This window comes from Echinococcus granulosus (assembly GCF_000524195.1).
Source record: "Echinococcus granulosus chromosome Unknown EG_S00136, whole genome shotgun sequence".
NCBI classification, from domain to species: Eukaryota; Metazoa; Platyhelminthes; class Cestoda; order Cyclophyllidea; family Taeniidae; genus Echinococcus; species Echinococcus granulosus.
In genome coordinates, this window is record NW_020170516.1 from 167,359 (window position 1) to 177,124 (window position 9,766).

Sequence of the window (9,766 nt, forward strand, 5' to 3'; positions counted from 1 at the left end):
CAAAGATGCAACATTCCATAAAAATCAATAAAAAAATACAGAAATAAAAGTTGGACATAAATGCACAGTGGAACAGCGTGACAGCTAGGCAAATAGGTCCGCATCTTCCTCTTCCAATTCATCATTCGGGACAGGGGTGGTAACCGTGTTAGCGGAGGATGTAAAGAGTTGAGCAATCTCTGCAGCCTCCTTGTTCAGCGATTCCACCCTGTCCACTAGGGTCATCCGTGCCGAGTGGACGATTCCTGTGGCCGCGCGTCGGGAGAGGAAAGGCGCCAATGCAGATACCAGCTGCCCTGGTTCCGCTGCCGCCACCTCCGCTACCGTCTTGAAGCCCGCCGCGTACAGCTGACGCGCACGTGCCTGTAACGATCAACAGGAGCAAAAAGAGTAAAACACCGGCGAGACAAGTGGGCAAAAGAGGAAATAAGTAAACGAACCCTTTTGACCCCAGGTAGCTCCATAAGGGGGATGAGCTCAGAGGAGACGCAGTAGGCGAGTCGAGCGGAGAAGTCGGGGAGGAGGTGAGCGAAGGCCCACAACTCGGGATCGCGGGAGTACTCGGCAGCGACGGCGTTTGCTAGACCGACAGCCAGACTGGCCGCTGATTGAACTAGGCCCTGTAGGGCGCCACGTGATAGACCGTAGCGGCGCGCAGTCCGCCATATGGGTTCACAGCGAGGAGGCCAGAGCTCAGAAAGGGCTAATGCCAGGTAGAGGCGATATAGTGGACTCTCGTCCTGCTTCTACACAAAAGGTAGGATTACAAGTCGTGGCTCGATTGGGTGGGAAACGATTCAAGTTTTTCGAAAAAAAGAAGCAAGTGGGAGTGGTGGAACAAACGCATCCGAAACCTTGGAACTAACTGCATTGAGGGAACTACTCTAGATGGCACAACTACGGCGAAGGTTACTAAATCAGCAAATTATCTAAATGACGGTCGGATTCACTGGAAGGTAAACATCACTATGTCAACAAACCCATAAAATAAGCAGAAAAGTCAAAAGTGGTCAGGTTTGGCCCCCCATTATATGAGTAAAAAATGGATCTCTACGAATTGCAACATTCCTGGCAAATTAAGGGTATCCTTTAGAAGCTGCTACATAGATAAATCTACAAAGTAAAAGCCTGACTCCTACCTCCGCCAAAACAGTTTTAATTTTCTCTGAAGGAGAATATTCTGGGAGGGCCGATCTATCTGATAAGCTTCCGAAATGCGGTTCTGATTAGACGCCCCAGAAACCGACGGATGAGTAGGTTTGCAAAAAAAGTAAAGGATTGGGGCCTACTACTTTATCTGTTGGGATTTAGCCCTTCGTTCAACAAGAATAGCATCTGAAGGGGGCTCACCTTTCTAATGGGCTGCCCAGCAGCTTTTCTGGCCAGATATGAGTCGGAGAAGCCGATGAGAGTGAGAATGTTGGCCTCTTCTGGCGCCAGCCAGCTAACACGCTCAAAGAGAACACCCCAGTCCATGGAAAATGGTATCACAGTAGCCGTAGAAGGCGTCGATTGCTGCTGCTTTGACTGTAGGTAGGTGGAGCGTGGGATGACAAGGTAGAGGAGGTGCAGTGGGCCTGCGGTGTTGAGGGCGCGAGCGGCGCGGCGTAGGTCCTCGATCAGGCTCGCGATGTGGTCCGAGTCAAGGCCACCGCGGATGGCTGCACGACCCAGCTGGCCTGTCTTTTATGGAAGCACAGTGGAACGGTACAACAGAGAAATAATTTAACAGTCGGAGGCACACACGTGCGAATTCCAAATCGTTGAATCGTCTGGGGACATGTTCCCGTCCCATTAGTAGGTGGAGGTGTGTTTTGTTTGGTAACGCAGAAGGCACTGGTTCCCAAAAGGAACTTCCCATAATATCCAAAGATGTATGAGTATAATGGGAGGTGGTTAATTAAGAAGCGAGAACTTGTTCGACAACTTTGAGGGCGCTAGACTTAATGGGCCTAGGGTCAGGTAAGAGCCCTTCAGGAAGCATCTTGTAAGGATATTCGAAAATCATCCCCTGTTAGTTTGCTTCATAGCAATGTTAATACACATAGGAGCACACCAGATTGGTTAGGAAAAGTCTTAACAGTCAGGCACAGGTAATTTTAATGTGGCAAAATCATCCCATTAAAACACCCCCGGTATTTGTACCTGCATCGTTTATATTCTTCAGCCCAGCAGAACCGGGTATGCCTTTATTGGGGAGTGCTACAGTTCAGTCTTTACCAGAACCAGACAAGCTGCATGTTACGTTTTCGACATTGAAACTCGCGATTTTAAAGAGAAGTACAAAAGATACAAAACCTATTATCATTATGCACATAGCGGCATCGCACCGATTGGCTGTAGAAACATGAGTCCGAAACCCGTTAAATGGTTGAATGCATATTCCTTTGTAGAACCAATATGACAGGGTGGGAAATTCAAAGCAAAGAACATTCAATAATCCAACATTCAATGCAATTTTAGACGACGATTGTTCTTAAAATAGAAAATCAACCACCATGATGGCAATTCCCATCGAAGCAATAATAAGTATTATAAGTAAAATATAATGAACATTAACCGACACTAGGGTGCAGGAAATGCAGTTCCGCAGTTTTACACATCAACTAACGACATTTACGCATTTCGACAAAGAGCTCAGGAGCGTAAATAGGAAGTGAGTACGTACTTCCAGGTATCCAAAATGACTTGAACAAACCTACATCAACTGGGGAAATCGAAATGGGAGCTACCAAGAAAGCAGACGTCACACTCATTAACAGGTGATAAACACCAAATGCCATCACTTTGCTCAACTCTTTCAAATCCCTTATAAAGTGTACTGTTTTGAGATTGCTTGCCAGTGTATTGATTAGTGATGAAATATAAAATCCAAAAATTTCTAGTAAAAGTAGTAATGCGAGATGGACCGAAATCATTGGAAGACCATCCAGACTACACACCTTGAGTTCTATCTCCTCCGGAGGAGTAGAGGCGTCTGGTACGCAGAAACCACGGTTTGGTGAGCCATGGAGCGGTGGAATGCGCGGTGATTTAGTGAGCAATGGTGGCGTGGCCAAAGGAGCGGCTAGACTGACCAGCCGGCTGCGGATGAGATGCTTCAACTGTTCGCGCACTGTCTCGGCCAAGAGAGCCTCCGTATCACGTGCATTTGCTGCCCGGTTGGCCAATTGCACTGCAAAGAAGGTCTGTCCCACGCAGATCAGGAGATCCTTCAAGGTCTTCGTCAACTTGAAAGAGAGTGGGTTTAGTACTATATGCTCATATATGAGTATTTATTGCTCCACTTAAGGCACTAGTCGTTCAGCAGTTCGATGCATTTGTAGAGTAACTGCTTCCTAATTCATGGCTAAACAGGCTGTTTGAGGCTCCCCTATTCCCATGGCTAGTTGGTGTCCAGACGAAAGCCACTTATACGAAAAGTTCCAAAAATTAACAGACTTTCAAAATAGGCGACCTAAGCAAGGGAATTGGCTTGAGAACACATAAACACTCATGACGAGAGGGGTAGAGACTAGACAGCCATGCGCAAAAAGTGAGATCTACCAAAGTCCTGCCGTTAGGATTTGACTTCAAACTACTTATTGGACCGACGATATCTTTATTTTTAAAAGTCAGAGCCTACCATTATCTCAGTTCCTATTGCATTATTTGGTGACGGTGATATGGGTCCTGTTGAAAGCACAAATGTGAGTCGGAAGTTCGTATAATTTTCGAGTGATTTCTACTTCATGGAATCGCAAAGCAGCAGTCAAGCTAAAAGTACTAACAAGGTGAAGAACAATCCCCTTCTTGACCACTTGAATTCTTTTGGAAAAACCAACCATCGCTTATCATAGACTATATTACCCAATCACTAAAAAGTAAATCGGCCAGTGAAGCATGCTTGGGCACAGATATTGGCTCACCCTAAGACCCAAGAGAGACAGTATTAGCTGTCTGAGACCCTTTCCTCCATCGTAGAGGAGACTGCTGAAACAGACACCGCCGCCACTCTCGCTAGCCGCGGAGGCAGCGGCATCCATGAGACGGGCAAAAGCCTCACGCTCACTCGGTTGGAGGATAATGATGCTTTCCCCACAGCTGTCCAGGCCCGTGCGACCCGCTCGTCCAACCATCTGCTTGTACTGACTCCAACTCAGAAACGTCGATCCCACGTAGGGCTTACGGATTATGACTCTTAAGAAGAAGATTTCATCAGCTAAGAGGGTCCCTTAGTTAGATAACAATTTCATCAACACTACCTTCTAGCGGGAAGGTTCACTCCAGCTGCGAGTGTGGAAGTGCAGCAAATCACTCGTAAAGTGTCCCCTTCGAGAAAAGCCTCCTCTAGAGCTCGTCTCTCTTCTTGAATCAGTCCAGAATGGTGGTATGCAACCCCACGAGGTACTGTGGCCTCCAAAATGGGACAACAATTCTCAAGAGCATCGACATTTGGCTCACGTTGAGCGTCAAGACGCAGATTAGTGAGGAGTTGGTGCCTCCGACTTCGTATCTCTTCCCCCGCCGCGTCATCGATCTGCGAGGGCAGAAGTTCAGCTAGCAGAAGAGCAGTATTCTCACAGTGAGCTTTTGTAGGACAAAAGACCAGACAGGAGGGAGAACGAGAAGCATTTTCCGCTGAGGCCGTAAGCACCTCAGCGACAAGACCTACCAAGTGATCGGGGTCTCGCTTTTTCACCGCTTCTGGGTACTGAAAAGAGACAGGTCAGATAGTTTGAAAAACTGTGGACAAACCTTGAAATTAACTACTCTTTCGTGCTCTAGACGTTCTGAAAGACAGGAGTGCTTTGGGATAGAAGAAGGCGAAAGGATTCTGAACATGTTGTCCTCCACCTTTACATACTCTACCAGATCTACAGGTCGGAAGTTGTTTGTGTACAGTCGAGCATTGAGAAATGCGGTTAGTTCGGGGAGATTGGAGAGGGTGGCGCTCATCCCAATAATCCGCGTGTTTGCTACAAAAAGCAGCATTAGCCATCGTAAGACTTACGGGAGACAATCTTTAATTTTGTTATGACTAGTTCTAGCGCCGCACCTCGGGCACCGCCTTCGCCGATCATGTGAAGCTGTTGGGAAAAAAATGCACAACCTCATAATAACTGAAGTACCTCATCAACAATAACCAGCCCTAGTTCATCCAATCTGTCCAGATCTATCAAGCTGTTGACAATGCTTTGAGCCTTCTCAATAGTAGCGACGTAAATGGAGGATTTTTTCAATCGCTTTGTTGGGGGAATTCGTCCCTTGCTGCTGGCATACTCCTCGACAAGAAAGTCCAGTTCTAAACCCAGTGGATTAAGATCATTCACCTTCAATTAAACGAACATCACTACACCCTATTTAAGATCTACCTTCTCCTGAACAATTGAAACAAAAGGTAAAATAAAAAGAACATTTTTCTGAGCCACCAAAACTTCCGCAAGCATCAGAATTTCCGCAACTAAAGTCTTCCCACCGCTAGTCGGAAGGCTGTAGATAAGGTTCGCTCCTTTTGTCGATGCAGCCATGGAGAGGCACTCAACTTGCCAGTCTAAAAGTGTTGAGAACTAGGCCACCTTTAAAATACCGTAGAGATCGGTAATGCCTCGCTGTTTTGAAAGGAGCTCCATTACACGAATCGGCAATCCAACCATTGAAAGACAGCAAGAAGTCCTGTCTTTATAAATTTGACTAGCCAATTTAAGCTGACTTTCTGTGGGTGGTGAATTGTTTGCCACTAATGTACGTCGGTCGAATGTATCTAGCGCGGAGTTCATATGCAACTGAATCAAAAGGCGTTCTTTAAAGGACACCGATTCCCTGCAGTCTGGGGAGGTAATTATATGACTCTTTGAATGACGAACATTGAGTCTAGGAGAAGGTACGGAACGCCGGGGTGAAGAATGCTGATTGCCAACGAGGGCAGATAAGTCAAGAGCACACAGCCACGAATCTCCAGATTCATCAAACTTCGGCGACTCGAAAGCCTATAGGAGAAAGGTACGGTGAATTTGATCAGTAAATAATACTTTTGCATTGGAAGGCACCATCATGCTTGCATGCTAGACTCTGATGTGAACCAAGTTACCGGCGCCAAACAACAAACCAGCACGAATCCTACTGTGGATTAATTGATAGGTGAGCGGTTGAAAACGCACATACCTCTTCGATCACTTTAAACGTTTATTAAAGTGTAAAATTATATGACGTAGTTCATTGGCAGTTATCAATTGCTCCATTAGAAGGGCTAATTATGCTTCTGTTTAATAATGCAGGGCAAAATACACAGTCTTTGTCTTTACGTAGTTTTAAAAACCGCGAAAGTTTAATGAAAATTCACCAAGCACACCTGAGATATTTCAGCATATGGTTTAAAAACAAATATACCCGTCTCTGAATCACACTTGTAGGTTCCTACTCAGCAATACCTTTCAAAGTGACAAAATTTCGCGGCAAATAATGCATGAGCTAGTTATGTCACTTACCTCGCAAACTTTTTGGAGCACATTTATCTAATAGGATTTATGTTTGGGACAAATTTCATGACAAGTGGCGGAAGTGCAGGTTAAGTGGCTTGAAAAACTTACAGTAGTTTAATGTTGTGCCTATTCGTGAGTTTGAACCAATAACAATCGGGGAGGGCTGCTTGCCTGTGCGCTCTCCCAGCCCCTCTCGGAGGATGTGGGTCACTAGCGTTATCTCAGCTAGTTTTTTCTTAAATTTACTGCTTTCCGTGTCTCATTCCGCTAGTGAAGAGACATCTACCGTGATTAAAAGCGGCAATCTCACTTTAACCGGTGAAAATTCGCGAGATAGAGGTATGCTGTGCTTGCCTGTTCTTGATTAGTTACTTGTAGTAAACGCGACGCTATCGGACGCGCAGAACGATGCAGGGGATCCTAGGGATCAAAGCAATGATACTGCGCAAAGTATGTATGCTGTTATTACTTTTTCATTTTTCTTGCGCCATTGTTGGAAAGTCGTCTCATTATCATGACATAAAGTTGTTTTGGTTCTCATTGATATGCCTTTTTGAGGTTCAGTTTCGTCTGTTGCAAACTTCAAAAACAATGTTTTTAGGGCTCGTGTTGCGAAAATTTAAGCGTTAGAAGACTGGAGGACCAATTGTCTTAATATCTCGCCAAATGTCTTTGGAGTAAATAGCTTATTTTAAAAAGTAAAGGATGTGGCTTTATCATTGCTTGGCAAATCTGGGTTTGTGCCTTATTTTAGCAACCCACTGGTGAATCCAACGATAAGAAAGAAAATTGAACATAGTACCAACATTTTAATGTTACTTCGCTTCCATTTAAAGACTTTCTATAATGGCCCTTTTGTCTATATATTTCTATTTTCTTAAGAAGTCCATGTTGATGCCTCTTCAAATTGGCAAAAGGATGTCGACAACTTCGAGAGCGGCGAAAAAGTCATTACTCGCTGCCGTCTTCGCTCGGTAAATTACTGGAACTATACCCAAGGTCGAGCAAAGGTCGTTCCGGGCTACGAATTTGGTACAGTCGTTGGCGTCAGCCACTCACCTAACTCTCCTCCATACGGCGTATTTAGTGGTTCAGTGAATCCATATCGCCACAATCTGCGCCTCTTCTCCTTGCTCAACCCCTTCTTTTCCCACCTCCGTGGCAACTACGTATTTGTAAAGAACAAGTCTTCCGCTCGCCTCATCGACAGTCCGTGTAACCTGGTTTTCATTTTTGCCCAGTGGTGCCCCTTCTCCATGCGCGCTGCACCCTACATCAACGCACTTGCGCGAGCCTTCCCCCAACTTCCTGTGATAGCCATCGATGTGGACGAGTACCTGCAATTCCGGTGGAGTCTGCGTGTTTTCTACGTACCCAAAATCAAGATTTTTGTTGGAGATCATGTGTACAAGGAGTTTAATGGCACTGAAACGGATCTTGATGAGTTGGCTGATTTCGTTTGGCAGAATTTGCGTTAGTAAACACTCTTTTGGCCCTTTTTATAACTATATTAATGGTTTGTGTTGTCCGTTTAGTGACGTTCAAAATTCGGTCTGTCGAACTCCATTGAATGTTTTGCAAACATCCAGTGGCTTTAGTCACGTGAGAGATGATTATTCCTCTTAAAAGTAGTTGGTCCTAATCAGGCACCGGCACCTTAAATGACCATGTCAACACATACAGTTTCCTTTGTAAACGCGTGCTAGGCAATTTGGCTCATTCAGCTCAAGGCGATTATAAATGATTTCTTTACTGACATATTGATAAGGCTTTTGACGCATATCATCGGTTTGCGTTTCGACGTTTCGTAATTTTATTGCGTCTATAGAGATGTGACTACGTGACGTTATTCCCTCAAAGTGACCATGATCGGCGGCTTTTACGGCAAATGAATTGTGTGCTGTTATCTTAATTTGTACCCTGTAGAGTTTGTTGAGTCGTGGAAATCTCATATGGTTAGTTTTGAAAAGTGTTCCCAAGCTTTGTAACTTTTCATTCGCCAAGTAGTCATCTTTTTTCCTGAACTAAATAGTGGTTAACCAGTTTGATTTATCAGCAGCGTTGGTAGATTTGTTGAAGCAAATGTGGGGATTTAATTGCTCCAATTTGAATGTTATTTTATTGTAGTCCAAAATGTGATGCTTCACGGGCTCGTCCATTCATGAAGCAATCGCTCTAGCATTCAACCAACTGGGTTTAGTTTACATTTTTGAATGCTTAAACTTTTGCTTTGGCAAATGCAGTCAAATGTTTGGATTATTTGGCTTCTTGAATCAACAGATCACAGTTTGGGCGCAACCATTTTAGAACACAAGTAGGTTTTCTCAATCTATTAATTGATAAATGCCCTCTAATTCTTATGTTCTTGGTCTTCCAGTTGAATGAGCTATTGATAATGTGTGTCCTTAATTTGTAGGTCAGATCCCACAGGGTCCACTGGAACTGCGACGGGAGGACTTTTTCGGACCAATTCCCACTCAACTGGTATCACGCCCCAGCGACTACCGACTACAGGTGGTGTGGGTCATCTTTCTCGTCAGTTCCGCATACTTCTTTGGGTATTTTGTCGACTGTCGCGGGGTACGACGCCACATCACAGCGGCGCTCAAACTAGTGAGCCACCTCCTCGATCATCGTCGTCGCCGACGACGAAACGTTGCTGCGCACGCCGCACTACCACCGCCACCGCTGCTCGCCATTCGCTACCATTCTCACACCGAGTAGGCCTGGCTATGTGTACAGATCTCTCTTGCTTCCTTAGTGTTGCTTCCTCCATGCTGCCAATATACAATTCTTTCCCCCTAACATCATTCTGTGATGGAGTACGGTGGGAGGACTTGTGAATTTCATGAAGCAGTCATTGTTATCGTGGCAGCTGCCGCGATAAGAAGTGCAATTTGAATGAGATCTGGTAACTGCGGGTTGTCAATCAAGTTTAAGCGTCACGAGTATAGTAGAATAAATGGAGGGTCAGTCGGACGCTGGTTGCTTCCTCGACAGGGGCTGCCGGGTCGGCTTTTAGTCGGGTCGAAGTGGGAGGAACACTACGTTTGTATTAGTCGAGAAGGCGGTGAACTTAACGGGGGCTGAACCGGTTTCCGCCTCCATGGACATCAATTGCGGAGGCGAACGAGGCCAGAAAAACCTTGTCTGACTTAACATGTACAACATCCAAGGCGAATCCGTTTGTTGGGAAATGAAATTCATGATACCCGTGATGTAGTGTTTTGAGAATCCATCCGGCAGTATGTGTTATCGTAGGAGACGCTATGTCTAAGTACACTTATCTAGTTAAATTTGCTTTA

General features: G+C 45.2%; 2 protein-coding genes across 2 annotated transcripts; one reads left to right on the forward strand and one right to left on the reverse strand. All coding sequences in view use genetic code 11, as the record gives it.

The window, feature by feature from the left end:
- Nucleotides 1-84: 84 nt before the first annotated feature.
- On the reverse strand, nt 85-6,032 carry EGR_09200 (Helicase POLQ-like protein; the record flags this gene model as incomplete). Its single annotated transcript, XM_024498449.1, has 12 exons — nt 85-363; nt 441-746; nt 1,351-1,683; nt 2,943-3,230; nt 3,909-4,179; nt 4,245-4,693; nt 4,738-4,958; nt 4,994-5,069; nt 5,112-5,312; nt 5,355-5,533; nt 5,570-5,969; nt 6,012-6,032. 12 exons carry the CDS (start codon nt 6,030-6,032, stop codon nt 85-87), a joined length of 3,024 nt encoding a protein of 1,007 aa, XP_024347149.1.
- Nucleotides 6,033-7,166: 1,134 nt separating this feature from the next.
- On the forward strand, nt 7,167-9,185 carry EGR_09201 (Thioredoxin domain-containing protein; the record flags this gene model as incomplete). The annotated part of the gene is made up of 3 exons (XM_024498450.1): nt 7,167-7,197; nt 7,344-7,934; nt 8,878-9,185. 3 exons carry the CDS (start codon nt 7,167-7,169, stop codon nt 9,183-9,185), a joined length of 930 nt encoding a protein of 309 aa, XP_024347150.1.
- Between the last annotated feature and the right edge of the window lie 581 nt (nt 9,186-9,766).